General features: G+C 43.8%; 1 protein-coding gene across 1 annotated transcript in view; it reads left to right on the forward strand.

Annotated features, from left to right (window-relative positions):
- Positions 1-12,493, forward strand: part of GRID1 (glutamate ionotropic receptor delta type subunit 1) — an 852,065-nt gene that overhangs the window by 813,928 nt on the left and 25,644 nt on the right. The window contains exon 13 of the mRNA XM_014519976.2: positions 11,224-11,390. Within this exon, the coding sequence (XP_014375462.1) occupies positions 11,224-11,390 (167 nt within the window). The remainder of the gene's footprint in view (positions 1-11,223; positions 11,391-12,493) is intronic.

A 12,493-nucleotide genomic window follows, 5' to 3' on the forward strand; every position in this document is an offset into this window, starting at 1 on the left:
ATCATCAGCAAATTTAAACAGGTTGCTTTTCACCCCATCGTCCAAATCGCTGATAAAGAAATTGAACAGTGCGGGCCCAAGGACCGAGCCCTGGGGGACTCCGCTGTCCACTTCTCCCCAGGTCAAATATGACCCATCCACCACCACCCTCTGAGTATGACCCTTCAGCCAATTAGCAATCCATCTGACCGTGTAGGCATCGATGCCACAGTCGCCTAGTTTTTTAATGAGGATGGGGTGGGAGACAGTGTCAAAGGCCTTGCTGAAGTCCAGAAAGACTACATCCACGGCGACACCTGCATCCAATGCTTTTGTGACCTGATCATAAAAGGCAATCAGGTTGGTCTGACATGACCTGTCCCTAATGAAACCGTGCTGGTTGCCCCTGAGCATCATCCCCGATGCCGGCCCATCACAGATGTGCTCCTTGATGATCTTCTCAAAGAGTTTCCCCAGGATTGAGGTAAGACTGACAGGCCTATAGTTGCCTGGGTCCTCCCTCCTCCCTTTCTTAAAGATGGGGACCACATTGGCTATCTTCCAATCATCTGGCACCTGGCCCGAGCACCACGAGTGCTCATAAAGCTGTGCCAAGGGCCCAGTAATAACCCCTGCTAGCTCCCTCAACACTCTGGGGTGGAGAGCATCTGGACCTGCTGACTTGAACACGTCCAGCCCCTCCAGAAGCACTCTAACCCGGTCCTCCTCAACCTTAGGACCCTTCTGGTCCTTCACAGATGTGCTCCTGGATAATTTTCTCAAAGAGTTTCCCCAGGATCGAAGTAAGACTAATGGGCATATAGTTAGTTTATTTCAATGTGTTTTAATGTACAGTCTATATATAATGTTGTGTGTGTGTGTGTCTATGTATGTGTGTGTATCTATGTATGTATGTATATATTAAGAGTCTAATCAGAGTCACAAAGGGAATAAAGGCATAAAGGGATTAATATATTTGGACAAAATTCCAACCACAGGTTCCAAAGTATGTTAGGATATTCTTTGCTGTGCTCCAAACTTCATTCTTTATGCAAATAACTTCTGTCCTGTATCTCCTGGTGTGGTGCCCCTGGTTGGTGCTGTGAGTGTGCTCCCACTCCGTGGTCGGGGTCCCCCAACTTGCCTGCCATAACTTGATGGAAAATGTAAAGGGTTCAGTGGTGTTCCTTCCCCACTTGACCAGAAGATGGGATACTCATGGGTGTGCCACAGTGGTCCTAGGGGCTCCGCCTCCCCTACACTCCATCCACTTACCAGCCATGTCGGTCTTCATGCCACTACCCCAACTAAGCCAACCATGAGGCCTGAAATGCTGGCTTCAGGGTCCAAATAGAATGAGTTGGTTGATCCCCTGAGAGAGAATCACTGTCTTGGAGCCCCTAATCCTCCTAAGCCAGGATTTTCCCATTCCCGGCCAGGTGCCAGTTGCTGCCTTTGCTCCTTTGCAATGGGGCAGGGTCATTGGGATCATTCCGACTGGAGCGCCAGGAGCTGGGGCAGGCAGTGTGGCCATGGTGGGGGCTGGGAGAGTGGGAAGGGATTGGGGAGCTCATGGCAGAGCCCCCTATGCAACATAGGACAGTGGGAGGCAGTGAGGATTGTCCCCCCTGCCCAGCAGCAGCTGGTGAGTGCGGGCTTTTTTCCCCTAAAGAGCTGGGAGGTGGGGCTGGGCAGGGCTGGGAGAGAGGGCAGGGGATGGGGCCTGTGTGATCTGGAGATTCAGCTGATTTGGCAGCAGCCGAATCTCTGAATCAGATTTGGCTGAATTGATTTGAGACAGTGATTCAAATCACCAAATTGAATGACTGTCCCTCAAATTGGTAAAATCCAAATCCAAAGCGAATACAATCTGCTTTTCACAGGCCTAAGGATGGATAGTTAGATAAAGAGATAGATAGATGTATATGTAGACAGACAGATAGATACATTTTATATACAAAGTTCTGTTAACAAAAGTTAACAGGACTTTCTGAAACCTTTCAAAATGGTTGCTAGAGTTTTGGGTAAAGGTCCAGGTTCATTTTCTTTCATCTTATTTTTTACACATTCTTAATGAAAAACATGTGAAACATAAGTTAATCATATATATATATATATATATATAATGTTCACTGTAGATCTCATTATCTATATATATATATGTGTGTCTCATTATCTATATCTATATATATGTGTGTGTGTGTGTGTGTTTTCCCAGGACTTTATTGTGCAATTTAAATCTCTTTAAATTGAACAAATGATACTGCCTCTCTGTTACACTCATACTGACATGAATTTGAAGCATGCTGAATTTAGATACAGCCAAATATTTCTCACAAGGAAGTTTATAAATAAAGCAATATAAAAACTAAGAAGAAGGAATATCTCCTCTTTAGTGAAAAAGTATTTTGTAAGTAGAGAAAACTTCAGAAGAGAAAATTGTTCCCAAACTTATCTCCTTCAGGATTTCTGGAGGTTGAGGAGTGTCCATAATTAAAGTTTGGAACAGGGATGTTCACACAGTTCACACAGTTCAGATCCAGCCCATGAAGCTATATCATATGGCCTGGGGGTCTTCCCACAGGTCTAAAAATTTGGCAGTGTGGAAGTAGTGACAACATTAAATGTAGCTCCCCTGCTGCCAAATTTCAGACCCATGGGGAGTCCCAGGCTCACAGGTTGGATGATGTGGTCCTGCATACTAGATTGCCCTGGCATATGGTGGGCTGGGTACACAGTAGGATCCGGTGTATGGGATCAAGCTGGTGAGTGTCTAGGTCCAGCACGTGAGACTGAGCTGTGCATGGTGTCAGGCTTGTGGACCTACCTTGTGCTGGATCTCACCTGTTGACTGGTCCCACAATACTTCCATGGCCAGCAGGATAGGAAGGTTAAGGCCCACTGATTTAAAATTCAGACTCCTGAGAAAACTAATGCTGTTCAGTTTTGATGACAGTGGGCAGAATTTGTTGTCACAAAAATATATAATTGATCCACAAAGACCCAGTGGACTCTATTTATGTGTTTCACAATCTCAGAAGGTTACTAAGAATAGCAGTATAAATAAGAGAAAGACAGAAAACAGAAGGCTTCTTGCTACCTACCTTAGATATTTAGGGCAAGATGTTTTTTTTTAGGGAACTGCAGGGATCCAGGGCATACTAGAGGCCATGGCAACATGAATCTTCTTCAGAAACTGCTTTGTAATTGAAATTGAATGCTGGAGGAAGATTATGTTTCCCTATGTACCCATGGGATAGATAGGAAATAGGCTATAGATATTAGCTGTCTTTCCTCCCCTGTTGAAGCTGAAGAGGGTTGCCTGCAGAACCCTCTTCAGAGGTAGATGTGAAAATCAGAAGAGAACAAGTAGAAAACCAAAAGAAACAAGGGTTTCCCCAATCTTCATTTTCACTGTCTTGTTTTTTGCCTTTCTTTCTGACTAAATTTTGGGGGGAATAATAAATGATACTTCCTTCTGCCCAGGCATCTAGATGCATATAAATATTTTTTTCCTCTAAAGAGTAGATATTCCTTCTTCTTAGTTTTTGCATTGCTTTATTTGTAAACTTCCTTGTGACCAAATAGTTGGCTGTGTCTAAATTCAGTTTGCTTCAAATCCATGTTAATATGAGGTGTGACAGACAGGTAGAATAATTTGTTCAATTTAAAGATATATCAGAACTACACCATTGTATATGGCAAAACAAGTGTGTGAATAACTATGCAGTATGGACTTATAAATATGAAAATATGTTGTCATAAGCACCTGTAGGAATGGTAATAAAAGATTCATATTGTCCCAAATCAGGCAGAGATCCTACCAGAATGGTTAGACATATGAAACCTGCAAAAGACACTCCTGGTAGCATGGGTTTAGAATTATCTAGACCAGGTGTTCTCAATCCCTGGGCCATGGCCTGGTGCCAGGCCATGGCAAATCGGCTGCTAGACCAGAAGTGGCCATGGACCGGCAAAATGTGGCCCCCCAGAGCCATGTGTAGAGGCTGTGGCTCCTTCTGCAGGGCCTGCAGCAGTGCAGGGTTTGCCCCCACCCCTACCCCCCCGCCTGGCGGGTGGGGGTGTCCTTACCTGTCTTCTGGCCAGAAATGCCAGCTGCAGTAGGCTGTGACTGCTAGGCCACAGTTTGCCAGGCCGTGGTCACTTCTGGGCTATGGTTTGCCATGCCGCAGCATAAAAACTTTGGGACCCCCTGATATAGACACTATAATGTTTGCTGTATGCCATAGATTTCCAGGGACGGGGTACTCACTCAGACCTCCATACCTTTGGGGTTCTGTCCTTAAGGCAGCATTCAGCAGAGACTGGTGGTGTGATAAACAGCTTTATCTTTATTAGGAACATGATTCAGCAAGTCTCACACACACAGCTTGCAGGGAGAACAACAACAACCCACCACCAACAAAACTACACCCACAGAGCATCAAGGGGAGAGACTGGGTCATCCCACTGCTGGCCCCTTAAAGGTACATTAAAGGCCCCTTAAAATACCACATCCCCCTTCTTTACTCTAGGAGCTCCCTCTTAAATAGTTGGATGTTTGCCAGGGGCTACTTTAACTCAGAATGTTTCAGGATCATGGAGCCAGAGGTTGTTAGCACTTAGCTCACCGGTGGGCTCTAGCCTTTACTGCTAGCCCATTATATAGTCCTTATACTTCACAGGCAATCTCCCCACACATCCACTGTTGGTTTGCATGGTGTCAACAGGTTCCTCTGTGGGTACTTGTGGGTTCTCTGGAATGGGATGAAGCTGTTGCTCCTGGTGGTCTGGTTCTTCTTCTGAAGTTTGTTCTGCTGCCACCTCTTGAGGTACATCAACAGGTTCTGCTAGTACTAATGAGTAATCCTTTCTAAAGTGTTTTCTGTTCCTCCTGTAGACATTACCACTTGTGGGTTTTACCATGTAGGAACATGGCTTATCCCTTTTTGCCATATCGGATGTTGGTATCCAACCTGTACTTGTTTGCATCCTTACTTTCTCCCTCTCTCATAGAGGTGGCAGGAATGCAGACATTCAGTCATACTGCTCCTTTTGGCACCTTTTAATATTCCACAACTTGTGGGAGGCATTCAATAGTAGTCTAGGAGTTAGCACCATTATTGTAGCAGGGAGGGTAGTGTGCAACATTCTCCCCATCAGAAGCTTCACTGGAGCATATTCAAGATCGGTAATAGGTGAGTTTCTCCGATTGAGTAAAACCATATCTAGATCAGACCTGTCCTGCAAAGTCTTCTTAAACATTGACCTGATGGTTTGAATTGTGTTTTGAACCTGGCGATTGGATTGTGGGTATCCTGGGCTAGAATGGATGATGGTTATGCCCCAATCAGTCACAAATTGTTTCATCATGTGACTTGCAAATGGCACATGATCACAGACAATTTCTTTAGGTATGCCATGGCAAGTAAAAACAGACTTCATTTTGGCCACTACCATGCCAGGTGTCTTGTCCGGCAAGTGCAAAACTTGAGGGTACTTGGAGTAGAAGTCGACTATGATCAAATGTAGCTCTCCACATAGGTCAAAAATTTCTCCTGCCAGTTTTAGCCAAGGCAAGTCTGGGATCTCATGTGAGATCATGGACTCTTTCTGAACACTGGGTTGAAGCTCTTGACAAGGGATGTGTGGCAGGACATATTTGGTGCCTGCCACTTTAAGAGCAGCAAACAGGTAGCAGTCAGGTGCCTGATGAGGGCAGCCATTTTGGCCCAGGGATACAAACTAGACTGCATTTTGCTGCAGGAAGGAAGGAGGAAATGTCAGGCTGAGAGGCTGCTTCAGCCAAAGTCAGGAGGTAAGGGAAGAGGCTATGGGGAAGAGGTGACCCCTTCTCCTGGGTAAGACATAAAATTGCACCTTGCCAGAGAAGGATGGACTGGTGGGGCTCCTAGTGGCATGGGAGCCCCCAGGAAATTCCAGGCCAATTACCTCCCCGGTGAAGAGTGGGTTGGGGCACCTTAATAACCCCAGCCCCATGTCCCTGGTGGTGTTCTAGCAAGCAGGGGGAGACCAGGGCTCAGTTAAGGAGTCCTGAGGCAGAGCTCAGGATGGAGGATGACCTAGGGATGTACCCAGATAGCAGAGGAAAGCCTGGGGGCATGAGTCAGACCCTGTGCGAGAGGGGCGATGAGTAGAGAGACCCTGTGTGTGAGGTGAGATGAACAGAGCGTCCCATGAGTCTGGGTGAGTGAGGAGGCTCAGTGCAGGCATAGTGGTCCGTTGAGGGGCTAGGAGTGAAATAGGCCTACAGTTGTACAACTGTTCAGTCAACGCTCAGGTGAGGGTAGTGGGAGATACTCAGCAGACTGCACCGGGGCTTACCAAGGTGAGGAGAGCTAAGCCCAAAGCTGCATGAGGCCAGGCGGCATGGGTGGGGCCCCTAAGAGAGGGCAGTATGAAAGAGGCTCGGTGAGAGCCAGCAGAGTGAGTGGGACCCTGGTGAGAAAGGGGTAGCATGTGAGTGGCCCTCTGAGGCTGTAGAAAAGAGCTACAACTGTGTGCCCAGTTTGCTACGGCCATAGGCCAGAGAAGTAAGACCAGAGAAACATCTTCGAGGCATGGGACCTGGGTAGGGGCAGTCGGAGTAGGTATTAGGCCCTCATCAGCAGCATGAGAAATGGGTAGCCTCCCATCTTAGTAACAACTCTCATATTTTTCAATCAAGGCATGGCAGACAAGTGAAGTGGGTGGTTACCCCAGGAGCAGGGCAGCCGGCGAAGACCCGATGAGGATGACACCGTCTTACAGGGTGCAATCTGCAATCCATTGCTTAATGTGGTCATTCATCTTGGGCCAATACATGATTTGTCGAGCTTGCGCTTTCAACTTTTCTTTGCTTTGATGGGGCAAGTGAAGCAATGTCAACATGTTGGTCCTTGCACTACGTGGAATGATTATCTTCAGCCCAGTCATGAGCAAATCATCCTGAATCTGGATTTGGTCTCTGAGAGGCCAGTAAGGCTTCACATTAGGTCTAACTTGTTCTTGCCTGCTTGGCCACCCATTAAGATGCTGAACTCTTGAGGACTTGTAGTTCCATGTCAGAATTCGTGTGATCCTGTATCTGCTGGAGCAACTGGTCACTGAGCGGCTGTGTTTCAGTCAGACTGTGAATCACCTTTTCTGAGTGGAAAAGATCAGGGTCAGGGGGGAGGAGCAAACATTGTGGCTCTAGAAAGCATGTTAGCCACTAACATGTCTTTGCCTTTGGTATAGAGAATCTGGATGTCATATTTCTGGCATTACAACAGCATCCTCTGTAGCTGTGCTGGAGCCTCTCCTATGGGCTTTGTGAAGATCACTTCCAGGGGTTTGTGGTCTGACTGGACCCTTACCTGGGCACCATATACATATTGGTGGAACTTCATCATGGGGAAGACAATTACCAGAAGTTCTTTTTCAATCTGTGCATAATTTATCTCAGATTGTGTTAGAGCCCTCAAAGCATATGCATTTGGTTGATTCTGCTGAAACAGACATGCTTCTAAGCCATCTTTGGACATGTCGGTCCAAGTACTGAATCGTTCTGAGAGTCTCTGAAGGCCTTTTTTGTCTGTTGGAGGGGCATCCTGTTGATGGCTTCCATTTTGTCATCATCTGGTTTGACACCATCTTTTGAGAAGATACAGCCATGTACCTAAAGCTGTCAACTAAAAACTGTATTTTGTCCTTATTAAACTTTACTCCTTTCAGACGTGTTCTCTCCAGGACTTGTTTCAGGATAGTATCATGCTCCTCTTTGGTAGCTGCTGCAATGAACATGTCATCCATGATTATGTGGAGTCCTGGAATGTCACCAAAGTACTCATGATTCTTCTGTTGGAATACTTCACTAGCCAACTTAATACCAAAGGAAGGTGATTGAATTGGTACTGTCCCCATGGAGTGTTAAAGGTACACAGCTCTGCTGATTCCATGTCCAATTTGACTTGCCAGTAGCCATCCTTTTCATCAAGAATGGTGAACAGTTTTTTATCTGACAAGTTCTTTTGAACATCCTCTCCAGTGAGGATTGAAAAGTGCTTCCTCAACACTGCCTTGTTGAGGTCTCGTGGGTCTAGGCAAAGTTGTAGCTAACCATCCTTCTTATGTGTGATCTACCAGGCTATTGACCCAGGGTGTGGGCTTAGTTACTTTCATAATGATTCTCATATCTTCCAGCATTGCGAGGGTGGTCTTCAATTTGTTTAGGGTTGCAAAGGGAATTTTTCTAAACCCACGTGCAACCGGTGGTACCACCAGGTTGATATAGATGTGGTGGGTACCGGGAAATTGTCCCAAGCATTTGAAAACTTTGGGATATAGTTTGAGAAGGTCTACCTTGGTTCTTTGTATTGTCAGGGCCGTTTCATGGACTCTTCTACTTCTAAGCTGTGTAACAAAATCATCTATGCCTGCAGCTGCATTGTATCTAAGTTGCCAGAACTGATATCTTTCGAAGTGTTTTTTTCTGGGTTCGCAGTAGTTCTTGAATGTTGCAAGCACCTCCATAAGTTGTTGTTGTTTTTCGGGTCTGCAAACACACCTTGTGTGTTGTAAATTTCTAGGGTCTTATCCCTAATACAGTGAAGCATGACTGCAATTTTATAATACTCTGCCTCTTTCTCAGCCTTTGTGAATGCAAAGTATAATCAAAGTTTCTGTTTTCATCTCCAATTCTCCCCAAGATTTCCAGTGAAGGACAATGCTGGTGGAGGTTTGAAATGCTCCATTTTTTTTGTCTTTTTTGGAATGACAACTGTAACCCCCTTACTCAGGCTGTTGGTGACTCCATCGAGAGACAGGCTACTTCTGACACCATATAGTGCTTGCTCTGTGGCATAGGGTTCCAGGGATGGGTACTCACTTAGACCTCCATACCTTTGGGGTTCTGTCCTCAAGTCAGCATTCAGCCGAGACCAGAGGGTGGTAAACAGTTTTATCTTTTTTAGGAACATGATTCAGCAACTCTCTCTCTCAGCTTGCAGGGAGAACAACAACAACCCACCACCAACAAAACCACACCCTCAGGGCATTGTGTGGAGAGGCTGGGTCATCGTACTTCTGGCCCCTTAAAGGTCCATTACATATACCACAGACACAACCAGTACCAGAGATTGGGCAGAAACCAGCAGACAGACAGACTTATTGCTAATAGTACTTGGCTATGAGTGATAGATCAGTACCCATTTGCAAAACTACATTTGTATTTCCATCAGTATATGTTGCCAACTGATTTTAAGTCCTGCTTGCCTCAGGTAACCCATACTTTGCAGTGCTTTGTTTATTGTGCTTGTAACTGTCTTATTGTAAAAAGATGATGATGGCTTTCCTGGATATCACATGGAGTAAATATTTATTCCCCATCTATTCTCCATTTGCCCCAAAATTCCCCTTTTTGCCTTCCCAATTCAGGCAGATGTGCATGAAGTGTCAGCCATGGTAATATATTGAGGATGCTGAGGTTTTGGTATGGCAGTGGGATGCCTAAAAAGAACTAGTTTTCTCAGACTGTTTTTTTTTTTTTTAATACATATGATACATTGTTTAATATTTCATTTTTGATTTTGGCAACAGGATTTGGTTTTCTTTCAATGAAGACCCGTATCTAAGTTTTTCTGTAGGGCCTGTGCTGTATTTCAGACTATAAAGTTTTGTACTAATATAGCAACAGTCATCTGAAAATGTCTCAGACATGTAATAGAAATTACTTATGTTTGCCTGGGCTTTGGGGCATTGGGATTCCTTCTCAGCTTTCTGCAAAATATAGCAAGTAACCAACAACTTTTTTGTGTTTAATCCAGAAGCAAGGGGGCTTCAGGGTATTTTGTTTACCTTGGCACCGAAAAGGTTGGACATTCTAGGACTTGGGTCACTGTGAGTCCAAATAAGAACTTTCTTTTCTTTTCTTTTCTTTTCTTTTCTTTTCTTTTCTTGCTTGGGTACTATCTGTGGGAGGACCACTCACACATTTTTGGATGATTGTCATGTTTGGACACCTGTCAAGTTCAGAGTGCTGGGTCAGATAGTCAGATATAGTCAGATGCTGAAGTGACATGTGTTTAAATATCTGTGAGAGTCTCCAGCAGGTAGCAAATGATACCATGCAATATCTGAGGGAGTCTTATAGAATCTTAGTTCAATCCAAAACAGAACATAAATGGAGAATGAAAACAACCTGAAGAAATGGCTAATTCTGCATCAGAACTGAGGCTATTGTTTTGACTGAGCTTGAGGATAACTTTTTAAACAAACGTATGATGGCATACAGAAGTTCAGCTTCTTGCCTTGTCTGTCTTAACTGATGATAAACACAAATGACAAAAAAGTCTTCGAAGACTGGATCTATGATTACTCATTTGCATTAGATTCTCCAGCCCATCTGTTCCACTGTACTGTGTATGTTCACTAGAGACTTAAAAACATATTACTTAAATACGTTAGGAAACCAATGATTACTTTAACCAAGCAGAGTGGTGGCTTTTTATTGAATTCCCATCCAGAGATGTTTCTTACATCTTATGATAAGTAAGGTGATTTATATTCATCTGGTGTGCTGCACACAGGCACCGGTTTGAATCCCAATTAAGACTGACATTTCAGAACAGCTGCCTGGGTATATACTAGAATAAATCAATATTGGTCCCAAATAGAACAAGTGGGAGACTTTGGTGCCTCTTCCTTTCCTGCCTAACATTGCAGCACTAGAGTAGTTCTTTTCCCTGGCTTGCTTTATTTATTTATTAATTTGGGGAGAACTGTGATGCTGTTGTTTTGTGACTGACAGAAAATACCATTTAGTATTTGTATCTGCCAGGCTATGTAAATGTGGAGAACTGATCAAATTAAAATATGCTTACTAATCAGTGTTCCTTAGGGAAACTAACATCTAGTACTATCACTTAAGGTGATGGCTTTGATTAATTATTAATTGTTATCATTATCTATTATTTAAACACTAATCCAAGGCTTACCCTTGACCTTGTCATACACAAAAAGTCGTGAAGCAAGGCTACTACCCTATGGTGTCTCATTTAAAAGTGGGAGATTTCTGAGATGGATGTGAAGTAAAGGAAGCAATGCCAGGAACATTAGAACAATCCTAAGGTGTTGTAGGCTACATTTTGTTACAAACTAATGAAATGCCATTCCTGGGTAATGGAAATCTCAACACTTCTTTGAGACTATCTTAAGTCATAGACCTACTGTATACACTGAGCTTTATTTATGATTCATTTATAGGCAAAGAAAGGCAACTATGCTTTTTTGTGGGATGTAACAGTGGTGGAGTATGCAGCTCTGACAGATGATGACTGTTCTGTGACCGTCATCGGAAACAGCATCAGTAGCAAAGGCTATGGGATAGCACTTCAGCATGGCAGCCCCTACAGAGATCTCTTTTCCCAAAGGTAAAACAAAGCCATCCTTGTTCCACATTATTCTTCTCTGAAGCAATCAACAAATCTCACACTCAGTTGAGGTGAACTTTAGCAATGCCTGTTTCTAAAGTGAATATCTGCCATTTAAGAATTTTTTTTTCCCCCTTAATTTTTTTTTCCATAATAGACTAAATCAGAGAACAGGGAACATTCTCAACCCAGCAATTGCTGCCTCTCCTGTGTATGTTCTCAGGGAGTGAGTAGGAGGGGGTCAAAAATTAGTGGAGATTTGGCTGTGCTCCCAACACTCCTGGCATTATGTATACTGTCCATTAGTGTCAGTGCTGGTTATAGTCTCCAGAATACTGGGCAAATTGGGAGAGTGACTGAGTTTTTCTCAGTGACAATCTATTTTCCAGGCTGCTCCGGATGCCATGAAACAATACGGTGTCCCTGATGTGGGGCTTATGATAAAACAGTTCAGACTTTAGACTGGAGGGCATACAAGTCAGAAACACAATAATGCTTGTTATGCATCATAGTACATTAGGTGAATGATAGTTACTCAGTGATTATATAAGTTCAGTAAGGGTATTGTTCTTCTGTGTCTATCAAGTTCAGTGATCCCAGTAGCTAGTAGTCTATCAGAGCCATTTAAAATATAGATATATATTTTCCCAAATGTGCACAATACATAGTCTTAGAAAGTGGCTGAGTACACAGCTACAAGCAGGAGCCTAAGGCAGGCTGGCTGTCCATGTGGATTATTATTAAATGAGTTTTTTATTAGAAGTGGTAAACCACCAGTTCTGTTGAGCTTAGATTTTCATGCTAAACCAGACAGAAAGCTCTCCCAAGGAAAGGTTGTTAGGAAACAGTAAACCCAGATCCAAAATGAATCATTCATGGAGGGATGGGGCACTTCACAAAGGGGAAACAATGATTAATTAGCAATTGTTAACATAGTAATCTGAGCATAAAATAACATAATTATAGTAAAATCTTTCTAAATGAGCAGCATTTGCTATAGTGCAAAGCAGAAGTAAATGAACCTATAGTTGCTTAAGCAGTTTTGTAGTCAGTACTGTGAAGGAATAGTAACAGTGCACAGAACTGCAGGACCATATCAATGC

Source organism: Alligator sinensis, unplaced genomic scaffold (assembly GCF_000455745.1).
Source record: "Alligator sinensis unplaced genomic scaffold, ASM45574v1 scaffold94_1, whole genome shotgun sequence".
NCBI classification, from domain to species: domain Eukaryota; kingdom Metazoa; phylum Chordata; order Crocodylia; family Alligatoridae; genus Alligator; species Alligator sinensis.